Here is a 21,974-nt window from a genome sequence, read left to right as displayed (position 1 = left end):
AACATATAGATGGAGGGATGGTTAATGGAAAGTGATGGAACGAGATCAGAGACAAGGGAATTGAAACGCTTGGAGATACTCGAGCACCGACCTAATGCTTTTAAATCACCAAGAGAGTCATATTTTTCGTCGTCGTTACTGCTCAGTTTTGTGAATATACACATCACAAGCTGGTCAGGGAGTTTTTCAAAACAGGTTTTGCCAATGACAGGACAAGCAAGGGCATTGAATCGCTTACAGACAGTTGTGCACCTACCTAATACTTTTGGGCCAACATGAGAGCCATGATTCTTGTCGCTGCTACTGCTGCTATTCATCAGTTTTGTGAATATAGATATCATGAGGTCGTCCGTAAGATTTTGAAAATAGTCGTAACCCTTACTTTGGTCATGCTCTAGTTTCAATTTCTTAGCCATGATACTTTAAAAATCTGAATGTACAAAAGGTGTTGCTAAAGTTCATCAAACGAATGACTATATATAGAACTGAATTACTAACCCTCACATTCTAATCCTATACTTAATCTAATTAACCCCCCAAACTGTAATTCTATACTTAATCTGATTAAACCAAATCTTAATCCTATTTAAAGTTGGTTTTTTAAGTTTAATAACTAGTCCACACAACCGCGCTTCGCGGCGGACTTATAATTTTTTTATAAAAAAATTCAATATATAATTATGTTATTAGATCGTTAATATTAATTTTTGACAATTAACACGGTCCTTACTAATAAACTACGTCCTCGGTTCCGGTTCACGATCCTTACTATTGAGTTACTCCCTCCGTCCCAGTCATTTGTATACAAATGGCTGGGACACGGAGACCAAGAAAAAGTGTAAAAAATGAGTAAAGTTAGATAAAAAATGAGTATAGTGGTGGGACCCATTTATATTTAATAATAGATTTGAGATAGTGGAGGAAAGTAGTGGGTGTAATAGTGTTTATATTATTATAGAATGGAGATAGTGGAGGAAAGTAGTGGGTGTGATAATGTTTATATTATTATAAAATGGAGATAGTGGAAGAAAGTAGTTGGTGTAATGTTATTTTATATTATAAAAGTTACTACTTTTGATATATATACAATTGGTGGGACGTCCCAAAAAGGAAACTGTATACAATTCATTGGGACAGAGGGAGTATAAGCCTGTAATCTTCACTAATGAACCGTCCTTTCTTTAAACATGATCCTTCTTATTAAATGGTCTCTCGTTATAATCAGAAACTTCAACTTTAACATATATTCCCTCTGCCCTTTCATTTCTTTACGGTTACCATTTTGGGATGTCCTTCTCATTTCTTTACGTTACTATAAATAGTAAAATTTTCTCATCATTACACCCACTATCTTCCCCTACTATCTCATATTTAACAATAAAAACTACTATTACACCCACTACTTTCCTCCACAATCTCAAATCTATTATTAAATATTGATAGGTCCCACCACTTTACCCAACTTTCATCTAACTTTACTCATTTTTTATATATTGTCTTGGTCTCCTTGTCCCCCTCTAATTTAAACAATTGAGGGGGACCGAGAGAGTATTATAAATACTTTTATTATTATTTTTTTACTAATAAAAACCAAAACCTACGATAAAATAAAATTTATAACTTCAATGTCAAATTGTAATAGTTAGTACGATCATGCACCAAAACATGTTTCAAACCGCTCTTAGCTGGGACTAAAGTCAAAAGAAATATTCCCTCCGTCCCTCGATACATATGGATTGGGCACGAACACTAAAAAAATGTATAAAATAATATAAAGTAGGAAGAAAGAGAAAGAAAAGTGGGTAAAAGTAATGGGATCCATCAATATATAATTGATAGTTTAGGAAAAGTAGTTGAAAGTAGTGGGTGAGTGAGATTTTTATATTATAAAACTTGACTATTTTGGGAAAGTTTTGAAATGTACTCCCTCCGTCCCTTTTTACATGCTCATTTTCACTTTTGACCAGTCAAATTGACTATATTTTGACTAAAATTTACATGTATTAGATAATTAAGAAAAATAATAAAAATTAGTATATCATCGATAGTGTATTTTATCTATTTTAATATTTAACTTTTAGATTTCAAAAATAATGTATAGATAATTTGTAATGTTTAGTCAAAATTGGTCAATTTGACTCCTCGAAAAGCAAAATGGACATGTAAAAGGGGACGGAAGGAGTATAGAATTGAGTGGGACATCCAAAAAAGGAAAGTGTATAGAATTAAATGGGACGGAGGGAGTATCATTTAACATATTAGAAATATGATAGGTCTTGAATAGGCAGAAGAGTTCAAATAATTTTTAATTTAATTTAATTACAAATCAATTTAATAAATTCAAGCTATTTTCCTCTATGAATTATATTTCTTATAATTTTGAAATCTTCTAGTTCTACTTAATAAATTCGTACACCCTTTTTACTTCTGATAAAAACTTTTTTTTTTTTTTTTGACTAGTATGGCTTATAGCCTAACAAAGTGAGTATCTGTTCTAAGATATTCTCCGGGGTGAGCCAGAGTCGAACCCATGACCTATCATACTACGAATAGAACGTGTAATTATATGTATTTTTTTTATAAACTTAACTCTTTTTTTCCGTAAATTCGACTACTAATTATATTCCCTATAATTTTTTTAATTATAGGTCTTGCCTTAAATTTAAGAGAAAATGACCTAAATAGCTAAAATGAAAATGACTTAAATAACTAAAATTTTAGTATCACATGCCCCAAATACCTAGAGTCGGAAGGACTCCCTTTTTACCCACTGATACTCGCATATTTTAAATGCGCATACGAGTGTAGTAGATCCAGCTTTTATCTGATGAATAACTATACATCTTCCTTCATGTTTCTATATACACTGTATTATAATCAACCCACCTTTTTGATTATCTACCCTATCAAGCTCATATATCTACGCAAGAGCAAATATTTAATTTAACACATGTAGGGATTGGGTTATAGAGGAAAATGGGGCTGGGGTTTTAGATTTGAGTAATTAAATCGAAGATATTTATCAATTGGGTTATGATTATGAATGGTTTGTATATATTTATGTGGGTGTATTGTGATGAATAGTTTGGCAATGGTGTCGTGGAGCTGTTGGCGGTGTCGGTGTGGAGGCTGTGTGTTTGTTGAAGTTTTGGCTTGTGTTGTTGAACTGATTTGTGGCAATGAGGTTGGCTTTGCGGCGACGGTAGAAAAGTTATGGGCGAGAGGCTGGACGTTGATGAGGTTGAGTTGGGGCTCGTAGAGACCGAGTTTGCAAAGCACCTGATGGGGGTACAACCAGAACTGTCATGTGCAGCAGTACTCGCATTTAGTATATGTGTATACGATTTATTCACGCATCTGCTTGATACGTGTGCTACAGATCCATGTAAAATTGTTGTTTCACTTGTTTAGTTGGAGTTAAGTTTCAACACGCGCATTTTCCAAATGCGTAATCGCATACCCATGATTGTAAGCGCATATTGATGACGTGAGTTCTCTTGGGTATTTAGGGCATCAATTCTGTTTGTTGTTGTTTTGGGTGCTCTGCCTTTAAAATTAGTTAAATAGGACATTCATCCTAAATTTAAATTATTATTTTTTGTATATTCAGACACCTATAATATTTCAATTAAAACATCAATAACAAATAGAACTTTTAATTATATGTATTTCTTATAATTTTGAACTCTTCTTCTTTATAAATTCGAACACCTATTATATTTCTGATATCTTAAATGATACTTTTCTATTTTTTTAGTGTTTCAAATTCTAATAATTTAAGAAAATTAAAAAATAGATTGAAAAGATTTTAGTGGTGACATCTAAAATCTCCCACGTATTCATCTTTATACGTACTTTCAAAAAATAATAAAATCATGAGAACTTATAATATAAATTTTTAATGATTTTCGAAACAAATGATTATTATGTTGTATGATCAAGATAAAAAGATTAATAACTCCTCAACAATTCTATTTTTTAGTCTACTAAAACCCTAATGAGAGTCGACCCTCTATTTCTCTCATTTTTCTTCTCACCCGTCACTTCCCTTTCCGCCGATACCTTCATACACCCGATCTAAATAAAGAGATCTTAATCTCCTCTCTCTTATTTTTCTTGTTTTTCCTTTCAATAATTTTCAATGATCTTCATCTTTTGGGTGAGATTTTTGATTCTTGCATCAATCTTTTTCGGTTGGCGTAACTGACGGGTACAAACACGAGACTATCACCTGTTTTTTATGTGCGCAGGTCAATTGTGATGCTACTATTTTCAAGATTGTTGGTGTCGACTGGATTGCTCTGGAAACCTTTGTAATCATTTTTATTATCAAGAATATTTATATTCTATTTGTTAAGCGATCTGAAAATAAAATGACTAGTTATTTAGCTCATTTTATTTCTCAATCAGGTTGTATTTGAGAGTTTTAATGAATACATTTTGTCAAAAAAAATAAAATAACTCCTCAACATCACGTACTATTACACCATTCCTCCGTTAACACTCAAGTTTTCATGCTGGAAAACACAATCTTACCCGATGCCACTCTCGTCTTTTTAAGATATAACTATTCGAAAGAAAATTGATAATTAATGTGATTCCAAATTTTAGGTAACATTATTATATTATAATTAATTGAGAAGCCGCGCGTTACGGCGTCCTATAAAAATTTTATTAATGATTTAATATTAATATTTGTAGAATAAAATAATTTTGTGGCTGTCTATAAAAAGTATATTAATAATTCAAAATTAATATTTGTAGGATAAAATAAATTTTATATTATAAAAATCTTGATGTAATACCAATACTAATATATAAAATTGCAAAATTAGATTATAATTCATGGTGAAAAAATGAAAATAAATTTCTACACGTAATTAACAATTTAAAGCACGGCGAATCCTAATTTTATTTGTGTTTTTTTTGAAAAGTAATCATGTTCTTACATTGTCACCTTCCTCCAATTTTTTTGGATTGATTGTGCACAAAACATATAACTTAAATCCGTGAGATATCGGTCTATAACTACCCTTACTTGAACAATGTTTAATTTTTAATACTATATAAACAGTTTTCACTTAAAAGTCACTTCAACGGAGCAAACAGATAATGCATGAATAATATTTTCCTGTATAAATCATATAAAAATTAACAACAAACATGTCCAATGAACAAAACAAAGATTATAAAAGAATAACCAACAAACATACATCACTAATAATTAATTTATCGATATCATCCATCAATATTATGTCAGGACTATATTCTTCCCCTGTGTTTGGATTTGTCGACTTCCACATAGCGGTTTATAACAACCTTTGCTTCCGACAATCTTTATTTTTTTTAATACTGTATAAACAGCTTTCACTTAAAAGGTGCTTGAACCGAGCAAACATATATTGTCGAACTTTTGCATAAATAATATCTTCCTCCAAATATTATAAAAGAATAACCAACAAACATATATCATTGCATAATAACGACACCCCCGAGTTAGAGATCGAGCAAGAGATCGAGCAAGAGAACTATCACCGGTGAGATAAGAGGTTGTGTTTAGATGATCCAAAACCCTACAACCTATAAGGAACATTTATAGGTTCTATAGGAGACATTTATAGGTGCGGAGAGACTTGTGTGCTACTCTTTCATATAATTAAATAATACAAAACAAAATCAGATTAAAACTTTGAAAATACTATATTCCATAAATAATCTAAAACGAAATCAGAATCTGAAACTTACTTATAATATATCTGAAACTAAAAAAAATAATTCTAGTTTTTGATATTTTTCATCCAAAAATTTCAGAAAATTAGAAAAATAGAATGTCTCGCTTATCCTTTATACAAGTATATTGATTGATTGATGATTGTAAAAATGAATCATATAATATACATTAATAATATCGACTAAAATTTCAAATTTATAGATTTCTCTTCTTTTTACAATTCTAAACCCTTTTTTATAATTTAGCATTTTTTTTCTTTATTAATACAAATTTCTCTTTATAATTAGAGTAGCTTATATTATAAAGCCAGTACGTTGCATGAAAGCAGTAGATAATTAGTACAAACCCATAGGATAATGTTTTCTTCAACACGGTTATAATACAAAAGTCCGAATAAAACATTAAAAATTATTCTCCAAACTCTGAGTCTAGTAAACTTGTCTAAACATGAGACCCTTTAATTTTCAAGTTCAAATCTGCAATTAAAATATGAAATTGTTTTAAAATAAAATAAAAATGAAGGTTGGAGTTATGAAAATTGTACGTTTTTTACGGTGTTACCTTTTCCATTAAGATGTTCTTCAGCTGTTTCATTGCAGGCGTTTTCTCATTATTAAAAGAGTTAATTACACTTTGTAACCCCTAGGTTTGCTCCAAACGCAGTTTAGTACCTGAACTTTAAAATGTGGCAATATGCACCCTAAACTTAACATTCTCCTACAAGTTGTAACCCCTAGTCACTATTCCGTCCAAATCTACCGTTAACTTTAACTGTTTGAGAGGTAAATGTGTGTATATTAGTTTATAACAGCTACTTTACCCCTTGTGACCCCTCAAAGTTTATGTATTATATTTTGGAAATATTTCTGAACACACACAACGATGTAAAAAAATTAAAATAATTTTTTAAATGTGTACTTATTTTAAAATTTTAAAATTTTAAAATAAATTACATCGTTTATTTAAAAATAAATAAATTTTACGATTCTAAGTCTAGATACATATTTTTAAAATTATTTTAAATTTTTTTACATCGTTGTGTGCGTTCAGAAATAATTTCAAAATATATTACATAATTTGTGAGGGGTCACAGTGGGTAAAATAGCTGTTAGAAACTGATATACACGCAGTTACTGCTCAAACAGTTAAAGTTAACGGTAGATTTGGACGGAATAGTGACTAGGGGTTACAACTTGCACGGAAATGTTAAATTTAGGGTGCATATTGCCACGTTTTAAAGTTCAGGTACTAAACTGCGTTTGGAGCAAACCTAGGGGTTACAAAGTGTAATTAACTCTTTTAATAATGAATACTACAAAATCATGAGTTTTGGGGTACTAAATACTACAAATTATGAATTTTAATCATATAAATTGATTATATAAAAGGACTTGGGAAAGGTTTTGGGGGGCCAAGACCACCCCATACCCCCTTTCCCTCCGTCCCTGATATTTCTGCTTGTTGAAACTGTTGATAATTTCTGGGAATTCGTATACATCAAAAGGTACTAAGGCTATGCAACCCATGCAAAAGAGCAATAACAGAGAAAGAAAAACTGAGATCAAAACCTAGACTCCTAAAACACGTAGATAAACTGAGATAAAAACTAAACTCATAATCCCCGGAGTTAAACATCGTCGGGCACATGGCTTGGACCTGGGTTAGCATCACCCTTCACCACCTTCTGAGACACATTACCTTCAAAACCCATCTAGACAGGACCATCTCGTTCTATTACTCGATAAGAACTTAACAGTTGAGCTAACCAAACCTTGTCTTTCTGTTCTTATGTCATCTAACAAATATAACAGAATCAATATTAATACAAATATTATATATAATCTCCAAGAAAGTTTTGAATCTTGAAATAAGTCCCAAAAAGTTGTAGAATTATATAGGCCTATTCGTCCATATTCATTCCCTGAACTATCAAGAGGCAAACACTTGAATTAATAACCTTCTTCCTCCTTACTTGCGACTTGCTGTTGTTTAATCTAAATCAGTTAAATACTTTCCAAACATCAACTACTTCTGCTTCTGCATTATGTACTTCTAACATCTCTTTAAACACGACTGAAGGGATAAAATTTGAATATGAGAGTATCACAATTGACTTTAACCTTGTTAGCATATGACTTAAGACATCTGCATTGCATTAAGATATCACCTGCATTACAAACCACTGTTCCAGACCATCTATACAAACTTATTTAAACCAAAAGCCCCATTAAAAAGTGTACAAAAAAATGCAGAAAACTTTAAGATGCATATACAAAATCAACTGTGACATGTAGTCATGTAATATGGAAAATAAGATACCTTTTAACCGTCTCAAATTGACGTCGCTCATTTCACTTAAAACGTGGAGTACTTTTCATTGAGCTTCTGCTTGTATACTCATATGACTTTTTGAAAATGCTTCTCCTACACAAACCATCAAGCAATATATATGTGATAATAATGAACTAAAAAATCAAATCAAGAAAACTCCAAAAATCATAGATTATAATGATCAAGAGAATAAATCAAAAGAGATGTAGCTATACCTGGTGTATGATTTCAACAAATTCACATATTTCAAACTGCAAAACAAACATATTCGAATAAGATTAGTTGAATGGAACAAATATTGAACAATAAATATTATTACAGATCAGTAAAATCAAAAGAAATAGATAATAAAATAGATCACATGAACTATTATATAGATAGATAGGTACTCGTTCTGATTTATGCAACTTTTATATAGTCAAATCATTACACAGAGCAAAATATGATTTGGCTATCCAAAATCACAAAAGTCTGATGGTCTTGAACTCATGAAAGTGATACTTGGATGTTAGGTCCAGATCAGATATGCCCTTGTACTCTAAATACTCTAAAGAATAATTAGATGAAACCAGACCTTTATGTTCTATATATAAATATCCATACCTTTCTATTATATATATATTCTATATAAAGATTCTATATAGATAAAAAAAAAAGATAAAAGGTATTCTTTTCGTGGCATAGTTAGAAGTTCATATAAGATAAAAAATATATTTTTCACAATATTCTTTTATTTCGGATTTCAAAAGGGCATTTTCAGTGTAGGAGGATGCCCTGTATAGCTTAGGTAGACATTGTTGCCTGAGCAAAAAAATCCTAGTTTAGAAAGATAGCAATCCCCAAGAGGACATTTGTACTATAACCTGTAAAACCCCAGGTGCTGCACAAAGCAGGGAACGAAGATGAAAACAGAACAGCAGCTGAGGTGTGTTGCTGCGATGGTTAAGTGTCTACTTACAATGCACCAAGTATCGGGTTCAAACTGAAAAAACAGTATATTGTCAAAAATAGAATTGAGAGAAGCACATAATTGATGCCAGAGCCTGATTGTATACTTATTAATGATAAAGATTGTCGTGTTACCCCTTAAAATATGGCCACCTTCAGTTGTTTAAATATACATCAAACAAAAACATGCATAATATATCTCCAGCTTGTCGCTAACCATCAATGAGGAAAATAGTCAGATGCTATTAAGAAGATGCTTTACATTTGACATTAGGTATATATCAATAAGCACACAATGCAGCAGCTTTATGAAACATACATGTACATAAATTTTGCTCATCTACCCCTAGTTAGATATATTTATTTATGTTTGTTATATTAAATCTTGTCGCTCGACAGTAAAAGTCTAATCAAGACCTGTGTTTAGCTTCAAATTTGCAATATATGTGGATATTGCTAGTCCTGACAGTTGACACCTTCTCAATTATTGATCCACAGTATTGTTTTTGTTTATTTTTAGCTGTTACATCTAGTTAAGTATTACCTTCTACTGTATTATGAAAGTATGCCTTGCAGATGAAATATATTGGTTATGCAGTGTGTTAGTTTATATTTATCTAAATAAAAGTAATTTAAGATCATAGAATTACATGGATATCTGTTTGCTTCATAAAGGTGGCATGGTAGACTGGTAGTACCGTAGTAGTATAGATGGTGGTAATTTATATCCGAAGCTCATTAGATATTTATTGTGGAGAATAAGAACATTGAAATTTTGGGACTCTTCTTGTGGTATATGGAGTATTTCTTTTCCCTAATGCTACTATTTAACATGCAAATCTCTGAGTGTTGACAATCAAGAATAAAAGGAAATATATTGAAGGTACGCTCATCAATGCTTTAGAGAATCAGTACAGTTTCTACTGACCTCTTTATGTCGCACAATTTTCCCAGTACCAGGACAGGAATAGAGCATTGAAATTTTGGGACTCTTCTTGTGGTATATGGAGTATTTCTTTTCCCTAATGCTACTATTTAACATGCAAATCTCTGAGTGTTGACAATCAAGAATAAAAGGAAATATATTGAAGGTACGCTCATCAATGCTTTAGAGAATCAGTACAGTTTCTACTGACCTCTTTATGTCGCACAATTTTCCCAGTACCAGGACAGGAATAGAGCTGAATAATGTGCTTTGAGTATGCAACTCCTGCAAATTATTATATATATTGTCATAATAAACAAAATTTGTAAGAGATTAGAAATTTTAGAGATCAGCAATTCATCTTCTATCTACTTCAAATTAAAGGAAGGTGTTGAGATCACCAAATAAAGTTCCATCCTGGTTCCATCTTACACGACATACTGAGATTGAAGCTTCTTCAAATGCTAACTGAATACCACAAAATATTCAGTCTCGTATAATAATTAACTATCAACTGATAGTTAAACTTAACTGAAGAACAAACACACCAATAATTCTGGCGAAAGTGATTCAGTGTCCCATGGCAGCGGAGGTCGTAGGGCCATCTTGCCAGAATCCACTTCCCACAAAGCTATATCTCCCACAAGAGTTCCAACTGAAAGCACATGTATATATTGTCCAAATATCAAAAATTCATTTGAAGAACTATGGAGCCGCAAGATTACTGCAAACTAAAGCAAATCACATTACCTAAAATAAGGCAAACTTATATTATTAGAGTATAATTGACAGAGAATCATTTTAAACCTGAAAATACAATGAAGTAGCTAATACATATAATCCAATATATACACAAATAATTGAAAAACATAAAATCAAGCAATTAACCATCACATGTATCTAAATTTAATAGCTAAAACATTACTTCAAAATGCTTATAAAGAAAATACTTATAGAAAGAATTTGACTACCAATACTTTTCGTTATGACACATCATCAAACACTTCATTGTCCAAGTTTTAAACTGCAATTGAGATACAAAGACGTCATTAGAGATCTAAACAATAGAAAAGAAGCACTCAGCAGAGAGAGATATGTTCGATTTTGATTTCCAAGTTTTGAAATTTGAATTAAGCAAGTTAGAAGAAAGTACCGTCTAGAGGAGGGAGAGAGTGGAAGCTTTCTTAGTAAGCTTCAATAATAAAGTGTTAGTGTTAATTTTTTATTGATAAATATATCAACTATCACACGTTGCATTTGGGTGAATGGCATCTGTTGTAAATAAGCTGAAAACTGGGGGGACAAACTTAAAAGGCAGAAGTACTGTGCAAAACAGAGTTCAGCAACTATTATATAGATAGAAGATAGAAGATAAACATATACATACCTAGGTTTATAATTACACTTTTACGACTAAGGCACAATCAATTAAATTCCATGGTTGTATATTGTAGATGTTCTGATGTTTTAAATCAGTAGCAATAATGTATCGTTCTATCATTCTATCCTAGTGGCATAAATTTCACTGCAAATTATGATTATCACTCAAATTATATTTCGGCCAGATCACGTCAGAAATTAGGAACACGAAATTGATAACATAAGAACATGAATGAATTTCATATAACATACACAATGTTAATACATGTTAGCAAACCGAAAAGTATATAAAACTCTCACCAGAATGTTCTAAAGGTGGTGTTGTCACTTGTCTGACCAAAGTTTCGGTTGATGCCTGACATTGCAGGCAATTAGTCTATATAATATATGTATGAATTACCAATGGCAACTTTGCATTAAGAAGTTTAGCTTTATCTTCAATGGTGCTCCAAGAATCGCCCGTAATCCCTGCAGATTCTGTTGTTGCCTGATGCTTGGTTTTCATCAGGGTTCTTTCATCTATTTTAAGAACTTATTGATAATAGGAAACTAACTAACTAATAACCATTGCCTTACATTATCTACTTCCATATTCAAAAAATATACATACAAACAAATGAATTACAACCAATTTAATCTTAAAAATAAACATTAAACAATACATAATTAGTCTTTTAGAATATTGTATTATAAAATCACAATAGTAGAGACAGATAGGTAAAAGCCCACAGTGTCATGAAGGTAACAAAGAAACCTCATATTGTCAGTGTTCTACTCCATTTAAGCATTTATGTATTAACAAAATTATTTTGCCACTGCATAGTGAGTAAAAATTTAAACCTGTAAAGGAGAAGGAAATTTTTGAAGATATTTAGAAATTTCAAATCATATACTCTTGTATCTTCATGCAAGAGTCAATTTGTTCATTAAAGTCTCCACTGACATTTGTTTCTTAATTATCTATATATTTTTGTCAGATTGATATATACTAACTCCTACTTTCACAAAAACATAGCAGAAAAGATTGGTCTAGAGGGACGAACCGAGTATACAGCAAAGCAATAAAAGCTGTCACAATCATTAATAGGAAGATTACAACTCCGCTACACCGAACAAATTCCCTAACAAATGCTCAAAAGAGTAGTATGTCCCGGACATCATAGATGGGTAAAAAAGGGCATCCTCTGCCAATATTCTAGCTTTCCTCGAGGACACTGACAATAAGTAAAAGGGTCCTGTTCCCTGACAATTGATTGTCAAGGAACGTTTACACAACACACTGTGTCCCAGCCGTTGGATTGACGATCCAACGGATGGGACAAAAGGAAATTTTTTTAAGTATCCGCAGAAAATATCCGCGGACACCATGTCTTTCCGCGTGTTTTTACGCGGACACACAGGGTATCCGCTGAAAATAACAGCGGACAACTTGATTTGACTGACCCGAACAAGTTGACTCGAAGATGGATACTGAGCTGAGCGAACAAATCGTACATCTGACCCAGATCAGCAGCGTTCCCATGTGAATACAACACAGTCATATTCGCAGCCGGATTTTTAAAATAAATCCCCACTATCTCCGTACCTCTCTTGGTCTTTATCTTCAATACGTCGACGTTTGATCTCTCCGTCATCCCACCACTACTCATCTTCATCTTCCCATCTCCATCCTCAACCAGCTCATATGACGGCGGTTTTGGCGGAAAGAACGCAAACTTCGCTGCCATCGACGAAGTCACCACCCCCATCTCTCTCTCCCCCCCCCTCTCTCTCTCTCGCTGAGTGTTATCAGTAGAATGAATGAAGAAAGAAAGGTGAGAAAATAGAGTAGAGGATTACTGCGTACAACTAGCTCTGGGGGGTTGAGTTTGTTTTGATATGAATCACAACCTTCTGTGTTGTCCGCTGTTATTGTCAGCGGATACCCCTGTGTGTCCGCGTAAAAACACGCGGAAAGACCTGGTGTCCGCGGATATTTTCTGCGGATACTTAAAAAAATTTCCTTTAGTCCCAGCCGTTGGATCGTCGATCCAACGGCTGGGACACAGTGTGTTGTGTAAACGTTCCCTGACAATCAATTGTCAGGGAACAGGACCCTAAGTAAAATATGAATTAGTACTTGTAAAAGTATCTGCAATCAACTAACAGTACATGATACACATGAATTTACAGCCTGCAATCGTTCGAATTAACATACTGGTATCAATCGAATTAACATACCAGCTGATGCATCAGAAATTCTGTAGGAAGCATTACTTCGAGCCACTTTTGCAGCTTCAAGAAATTTTTTTACCTGTAATGTAATGAGTAACGATAATGTTGAGTAACGATAACGATAATGTTGAGCAAGATTGATTTATTTTTGCCCAGATTTGTCATTTAACCATCAACCAAATGCAGCGCCAATAATTGAACAAACTAAACAATATAACTACTTGCTCACAATCACAATGATGTCCAGGACAGCAGCTTGTGCCATGGTCACACAGACTAATACAAAAATTGATTATTCAAGATTTAAACTTCACTAGCCAGAGTACAAATTTGATGTATCAAGACCCGATAAACATGACCGCCAATACACAGAGCTTCTACTGGCCATTCTCAAAAAAAAAAATAGAATAAACAGTGAAGAGAGATTACAAAGGAAAAAACATGTGAGTTGGAATGAAAAGAGTATAAAAGTTTGAGAAGATCTTACAAAATCAAAAAAAATCATAGAAAATATAAATCAAACACCTTGTATGCATCAATCAAAAACTGCTCGTTGATCAAATTCTCTTGAACCATATCGTCGCCTTCAACACATCACAAAAAAGAAATACGAAAAAACAATCTTCATATCGATTGATACGGATGCATATCTAGGTAAACACAGTTTCATATAGATGCATAACAAACATACCTTTGCACAGAGGTAGCAAAAAAGCAACAGAGAGTATAACGAAAATCATCGATCGATTTTGAAGTAGTTTGAAATAAGAGATATTGATTGTGTGCGTGTATACTGCGAGAATTTTACTTTTGAATTGAATAGGCATGAATACGTGATCGATCGAGAGAACAGTATCGAGATAATCCATTTAGTTTGATTTGTGTATGGGTTGTAAATGGATTATCCATTTAATAAACGGGTTAAATATATGACAACGGGTTAAATATGTGAGAGAGTTGAGTAAATTTTTTTACCCAGTTATAGATATAGAATATAGATAGATATAGAATATAGATAGATAGAATATAGATATAGATATAGAATATAGAATATAGATAGATATAGATATAGATATATAGATAGGGATAGGATCAAATAAAAACTTTTTTAAGTTACAAACTTACAAACTTTTTTTTTATTCTCCCATCGTGTTAATCCTTAGTTATAGAATGTATCTATGTTGAAAATTCTTGAAAAATCATCACAATTTTTAGAAAAAACGCGTAAATAAATCGCACATTCAACACATTTGTAACTGGGGTTCAACATCGGGTGTTGAACACTAATTATCATTATGTTGAATATGTCTATAAAGATGCTTAAACTATACCTCTGGGGTTTGGGTAGGGTCTAGAATCATAAATATTAGTTATATAATACGTTTGACTTAGTTCTTACATTGAAAAAGTAGTTTATGTACTTTTCCAACACGATTCTAATCGATGTTCAACAAAATATGTTAAAAAAATGTTGAACTCAAATTATATATGTGTTGAACGCAGAAAGTTTGTAAGTTTGTAAGTTTGTACCAGAACCCACCCCTATATAGATATAGATATAGATAGATAGATATAGAATATAGATAGTTATAGATATAGATATAGATATAGATTTAGAGGATAAACATGTGTGATGCGTCTAAATTGAGTAAATTTTTGTATGTAAACAGTTATTTTCCTAAATTTTTGTATGTAAACAGTTATTTTCGACATACTTCTTTTCTGATCAAATCTTAAGCAACCGAATCTAGTTTTGTAGCATCATAATTCTTTCATGAAAGAAAAACTTTCTGACACTATAGAATATAAATTCTCACATCTGGTATCTTTCATACAGTCTCCTAAATCGTATGTAGCAGGGCTGTGCTATCTTCTTCCACTCATTGTAATAATAGATTGTCTTTCAGTTAACTACCAATAAATTTGTCAAATTAGAAGTGACAAACAATTGAGTGAATGCTGAAAAAATTATGTATATACTACATAACATTATGCAGCAAATACTCTTCTTGTAGCAACTTATATGTAATTTTATACTACAGCTTGCCGAACAAAGAGCACATCAAAACAAACAACCTAGCAATACAAAAATTAAAAAAACCTACTAAAGCTGATATAGCTTTTTCAGTTAGCCACTTTCAAAAGAAATCCACTAAAACTCGGAAAAATGATGAATCAATTCAGCTGAACACCCAAAATCAAAATAATCAATGGTAATAATTATCCTATTAATAAATTATAGTCATTTCTCCAAACTTACCAAGTTAAAGATATGGCCGCTTAACGCCTATACCACAAGACCGGTTCTCCAGTAGAAATTACAACAGACACATAATCCAGCTTGCCATCATCTTGCACCTCTGACATATAAACAATGATTCACTCTTTAGATTAACAATTCGTATAATTTTCAAAATTTAAGATGAAGTAATAGAAAGTTCATATTAAGAAAAAGAAAGAGTGCCTTGTGTGCCAAAGGTCCTGTAAAGCAAAGAAGTAATTACAGTAAATATAACTCAAGTATTTTGTCAAGCATAACTGGATTAACGTTTCTGTCTTTTGAACAGGTGCTAAGCACATCTTTAGAATTTCAGGCCAAAAAACCTGTCTTCTATTATATATATAGTTGAGCTCATCAGGGTTCTCGTGGTTCACTACTTTCTGAACCCTTTTAGTTGTCCTAAGCGAATCAACTCTTATTATATCTATTTAAAGATAAAGTAAATAATGATTATAGTTGAATAAGAGAGTCAGGAAAGATATAAAAAGCAAGAGGCTTCCTGCGAGAGACACTGGTATACACTGGTATGAGTAGAAGATTTGCAACAAATGCAGAGCCTGCTATGTCAACCAAGTGACATTAGTTGAACCATCATTCTAAAATGTACTTGGAGTAATCATCCTGCAAGAATCTATATAAAAAAGAAAGAAGAAAAAAGCAGGTAGTTGAGCAAAGGAAAAAAAAATATTGCCCGACCACAACTATAGCAACTAGTATATACTATAGAAAGGATGACAATTGAGAATGAGTAACCTGTTTATCAAGTAGATTCCTTACAACACCAATGTGGTGATCAAGGGAAACAGAAGCATGCCGATGTGACACCCTCTGCCCCTAATACTTGCAGTAGGGTCGGCCTGCACACAATCACCTCTGTACAATGCATAAGAACATTCAAATTGTGGCACTATTGTAAAAAAACACAGGATCAACAACCTAAAGAGGGGTTATGTTACTCAGACTCTTCATTTTACCTTCGAGTACCCATGTCGGACACTCGACACTTGGACATGGACATGGACACTCGGAATTGGACACTTATTTCAGGCCAAAAAACATGCATGTTTATCAATATGTTGCCGGGTATGATACTTGGAGAAGTATCAATGTCGGACACTTTTAGTAAAGTCCGAGTAACATAGAGAAGGGATGCTATTGTGTTAAATATAAGCTAGAAAATGAATTATAAGCTAGAAAATGACATAAACGAGATGATGTCACTAAGGTGACATCATAATTACTGTAGAAAGAGTAGCCACCAAGTAAGTCACTGTAGCAAGCTTTCACCAGAAGCTAAGTTTATCTATATAAAGAGACTTGGACTTCATTCTTGTACGTTGTAATAACACAGCAAAACAGAAAATGCAGCAGAAGTAGTAGTATAGACAATACACACAGTTCACTGCACTCTTGTGTTCAATCTCTCTCTGCCTTACCTCTTCCTAAACACACAGCTGCTACACACACTTACATACATTGTGACATATTGTACAACATAATTTTAGAGAAGTTAAATTTCTTCTAGTAGCATATCACTTATAAAGCTTTAAGCAGCAAGAAGCTCAGAATTGAATTAATATTGTCCCCAAAAGTCATATAAACTGTAAAGACACCAAAGCTTGAGACATAAAATGTGATTACCATAACTGGAGGAGAAAGAACTAACCTTTTGTAACCTTTGTTGTCCATTGTTTAGTAAATATAATTAGTCCATAAAGCAGAGCCCAAGCATGAACAATGTACGCTTTAGCATCATGAACAACATACACTTTAGCATCACGGAATCACGAGAGAGCCAAGCATGGTCATATATGCACGATTAGGATGAATATGTTGGGGCTAAAGAAAGTCCTAAAAATATCTATTAATATAACCCAGCGAACACGGAGCTTAATAATATATAGCAGTGAAGCAATTACATTGACGAGATTATGCAAACGTGTTGGTGTTGTTGTCTTTTGTTTGCACTCTGTTCTTGTGGTGAGCTGGCTGATAAATTTTTATTTTTTTTATTGTGGATTTTAGATGAACCCTAAACCATTAATTATAGGTCACAAGATAATGTATTTTGTAGAATTTCTTTTCAATGTATCTTAGATTTTAGTTAGGACGATACTAATTATATATACTAAAAAATGGACAAATACCTTTACCCTATTATGGATGGATAGTATTTTATTAAATACTATACATCCATGATAGGCTAAGGGTTAGGAATTCGAAAAGAGCAATGTCTGTTGGTCTTTCTCATTGCATATTCTTAGAAAAAATAACTAAGTCGCCAATCCTGTATCAACAGCAACTATGGGAGTTGTTTTTGATCTGCTAACACAGCAACAGAACTCCTACACAGCCCACCAATTTTGCATCAACAGCAAATATAGTAGCCGAGATATACGATTTCAGAACAATAGGTACGCTGGGTTTCCCTAATAATAGTGTCACAGATGGCAAACACAAGACATGCTAGAAGCAAGTCGAAAATATAAACATCCTCGCTCCAAGTTTCTTTACCCACAAGATGAGAAATTGAAAGATAATTTGCATAAATTGATTCAGGGCACCACAAGTTAGATTTGCAGTCTGCCCCACACTCAAAATTATGTGGACAATTTTAGATTATACAGCTCCAGGACCTAAAAGTAGTACAGCAATTGATGTCCATCAGAATAAAAACAAAATCAAATTTTTTTTAAAAACTCAAATTATATAACAGATGAATGAAACATATTTGCTTTACTCTAGTTTACATTATTATTTTTTTGTCCCTTCATCGAAAGTTCAAAGTGATATAATTTCCCGTTAAATTTCTTCGCAAAAATAAAAATAAAAATGTAACAAGTCACTATCCATAACTCAACATGAATTATCAGTGCTCACCTTAGCATGCATATCTTTCTAAGGCCCCTTCATTGTGAAGCCAAGAAGCTTAACAATAACAAGATTTGGATGGGAATATCTATCAAACAGATCCACCTCTGTCTTCTTCCACAAAATTCAAAAACCAAATATCTCAACTACATTAGTTACTCTTTTCAATTCAAAAATATGGGGACAGTGCCCTGTGAGTTGTGACACATAGTTTATGGACGTAGAAATTTTAATACATGCAATACTACTAGGAATTACTCATCTACCCAATCAATTTTTAATGGACATGCTAGATATAGTTATCAAGTTCAATTTTAGTACTCCTTGGCTATTTGATAATCAGCTGAAATTTTTTTAAGTGAAAATACCTGCATAGCTCTGAATCTTTCGTTTGGATTTAATCTTTAAATGGCAACTGCCATTCCAATGCCGCTGCTCGAGGGAGCAAATGTGTCTTCATCAAGGACATGCAATAAATCGCCTGTTAATCCAGAAAATGATTTGTCCCAATGATATATTTCTTCAAATATCACAGAACACCCAGATCATGGCTGAAAGTATCTAGAAAATCTTCCTTGAGAATGTTATCCTAGTACAATTCATCTCAAGTGACTTAATTTGATGCGCGCCATACACTACATCCACTGCTGTAGAATATTGTACACTATCACTTCCAAATGCCCCAACAAACAGACCAGAATCTGGAAACTCTTGCAATGCCAATGAGAACTCAAGAACTACCACAATTTTGGCCATTGTTGGTCGGCAGCTGAGCTTTTTTTTAGTTTTGTCAGAGCAACTGGACTTTCTATTTAAGCATTGGTATGCAATTTTCACAAAAGCCATTAAAGAATATTGCGAAATCTGAAATTTCGTATTAGAATCAATGATCTCATTTATCCTTCTTTTTTTGACACAATCCTGTCCAGGTCCAGCTAAACCTGATTGCTCATCATGTTGACTCAAATCCACAGCTCTTCTTCCAGACAAAACTTCAAACAGCACTACTCCAAATGCATACACATCTGATTTCCTTGTCAATCTTCCAGTCAAAATTTATGCTGGATCCATGTACCCGAATGCCCCCCTGACAGCTGTACACACATAGTGAATCCCTGATTTGCTTCTACAATCTTGGAAATTCCAAAATCTATAATTTTAGCTTCCAAGTTGTCATCCAACAAAATATCTGTACTTTTCACACCATGATGTATTACTCTTTAATGAGTGCTTGCACCAGTGTGTTAAGGTGGTTCAACCCCTGTGCAGCAGCTCCAGTACATATACTTAAGCGCTGAATCCAGGACAAGGAGTCATAACCTTTTTTAGTACTTCGATGCAGGTGATCAGATAGTGTACCATGGGAAATATACTCAAAGACAAGGATCATCTCATGTGATTTATCATAATAACCAATAAGGATCACTAAGTGAGACTGCCTAAACTTGAAGAGTATCTCAATTTCAGTCGAGAATTCTGAATCTCCAGCTTGTTCTTAAATAAAACTCAATTTTTTTATAGCAACAGTAGTGGCTCCATAATCAATTATTCCTTTGTAGACTTTCGCGGAGCCTCCCATTCTTGTCAGATACTTATCATTAAAGTTATGTGTTGCCCATTAAATCTCATTAAGTGAAAAGCGACGACATATTTGCCCTGATGGAAGCAAAGCCATCTTCTTGTCTTTATCATCATACTTGGCTTCATTAAGTTCACAGAGCTTGTAGACAAAGATATTCAATATAGCGATTACTAACATTATCAAATTTACAATATCACAGCAAAAGTCCGTTGCTTGGATGCTTTGTTGTCCTTAAAGAAGTTAAACTTATCATCAAGTAACGATATAGCTGTAGTAAAACTTGGATTGTTGAGGAAGTAGATGGTATGAATTCATTGGTGAGCAGAAAACATGATTCTTTGTAGTATTGTTTATGAAAATATAGGAGGTTTTGACACAAGGCAAGCTCATATTAGAAATGCAAGCATATGATTTCTCAGAAATCTTTAAAATAAAAAAAATTAACCAGAGGGGTTATACATGCACTTTTAAGCCTATTCTGTCAAAGGTTGTAATTGCTTCACTGCAGCTTCAGTGCAATATCTGAAATTAGGTAAAAACATTATCAACTTTGTGGCTTTATTTTGGCATTGATTAATATGTCAAAGTCAATATTGGTGGATAGAACATCTTCGACTGAGCAATGGTCCATATATGTTTGTAGAGCTGCCCTTTACTCATGAAAAGGGAAAATATAAATTGTAAAGAACTGAGGTGACAATGGTAGATAGAAGGAAAGTATGGATGGTTTGCGACGAAAATAAATGCACTAATGTGTTGCACTAGATATACTTGATTTCAATCTATGACTAACTACCAGTCGTGAAGCTTTATAAAAATTCCTGGCTCCAAGTTTCTTTACCCACGAGATGAGAAATTAAAAAGAGAATTTGCATAAATAGATTCAGGGCTCACCATAAGTTAGATCTGCAGTTTGGCCCACACTCAAACTAATGTGGATGACTTTAGATTATACAGCTCCATGACCTAAAAGTAGAACAACATTGATGTCCATCAGAATAAAAACTAAATCAAATTTTTTTAAGAACACAAATTATATAACAGATGAATGAAACCTACATGACTCGTCGCTAAAACCATAATGTTTCCTCCATTTGATAGTCTGGTTACTTGGGATAATGACCAGATATCTAAACTTCAAAGAAGAGAAGCATGATTGCACTCATCTCCAGCTTTGGCCAAATGAAGACCCAAAATAGCTTAAATAGAATAGTCAAAGAACTTAACAGATCGAGAATGGGGTATAATTTTGCTTGTAAAAGCAGGCACTTGTTAATCTTATCTTCAATATATAAAAATAAAAATAATGAATAAATTGTCTTTGTAAACATTTAACTATGTCCACTCTCATATAGTATTTATGTATGGGCTCATATTGGTGAACCATGCGACTGCAACAAGAGCAGGTAATAACAAAAAAAAATAAAAAAATCAACCACGCAAAAAGAAAAAACAATTCTAAGGAACAACAAAATAAGTTAATGTCAATACAAAAACATAATCGTCCAGGCTAGTAAAGGAAATACGGAAACACAAGATCCAAACATTATTTGAAGGCCACAGAGCGGCACAAATACATTTTCCCAAGGAGAATAATAATCCTTTTAAATTAGGTAGCCATCGGACTTTAAACCCCCAAAAAGTTGAAGAATATCTGTGCTATCGTTCACCTCCACCATAGCTGGGTCTTTCAATAGAATTCGTAGGAGTT

General features: G+C 33.0%; 1 protein-coding gene across 25 annotated transcripts; it reads right to left on the bottom strand.

Moving 5' to 3' along the window:
* Window positions 1-7,082: 7,082 nt before the first annotated feature.
* Window positions 7,083-21,462, bottom strand: LOC108199179 (uncharacterized). 25 transcript variants are annotated; one of them, XM_064083564.1, is made up of 14 exons: window positions 21,323-21,462; window positions 18,691-21,229; window positions 17,477-17,554; window positions 16,564-16,667; window positions 15,790-16,441; window positions 14,055-14,113; window positions 13,536-13,608; window positions 10,484-10,590; window positions 10,337-10,403; window positions 10,147-10,220; window positions 8,926-9,044; window positions 8,278-8,313; window positions 8,051-8,155; window positions 7,083-7,526 (listed from the first exon to the last, which is right to left on the bottom strand). In XM_064083564.1, exons 6-13 carry the CDS (start codon window positions 14,103-14,105, stop codon window positions 8,083-8,085), a joined length of 600 nt encoding a protein of 199 aa, XP_063939634.1. In that variant the 5' UTR covers window positions 14,106-14,113; window positions 15,790-16,441; window positions 16,564-16,667; window positions 17,477-17,554; window positions 18,691-21,229; window positions 21,323-21,462; the 3' UTR covers window positions 7,083-7,526; window positions 8,051-8,082. The 25 variants fall into 25 exon arrangements, 22 of the variants coding, with proteins under 22 accessions (XP_063939634.1, XP_063939632.1, XP_063939630.1 ...); XM_064083562.1 differs by having other exon boundaries at window positions 16,564-17,554; window positions 18,691-18,792; window positions 19,050-21,229; XM_064083560.1 differs by having other exon boundaries at window positions 15,790-15,889; window positions 16,331-16,441; window positions 16,564-21,229.
* Between the last annotated feature and the right edge of the window lie 512 nt (window positions 21,463-21,974).

Source organism: Daucus carota, chromosome 8 (assembly GCF_001625215.2).
Source record: "Daucus carota subsp. sativus chromosome 8, DH1 v3.0, whole genome shotgun sequence".
Lineage (NCBI taxonomy): Eukaryota > Viridiplantae > Streptophyta > Magnoliopsida > Apiales > Apiaceae > Daucus > Daucus carota.
This window is presented reverse-complemented; position numbering and strand designations above follow the sequence as displayed.

Bases quoted from the DNA above. Each gene is read 5' to 3' on its own strand.
- LOC108199179 (XM_064083552.1), bottom strand. From the start codon at position 14,398: ATGGATTATCTCGATACTGTTCTCTCGATCGATCACGTATTCATGCCT. The intron at 10,404-10,483 runs GTGTGTTTGTTC...TGTGGTATTCAG, and splicing joins CACTTTCGCCAGAATTATTG to TTAGCATTTGAAGAAGCTTC. The intron at 9,045-10,146 runs GTCAGTAGAAAC...CTGTTTTTTCAG, and splicing joins AAATTGTGCGACATAAAGAG to TTTGAACCCGATACTTGGTG.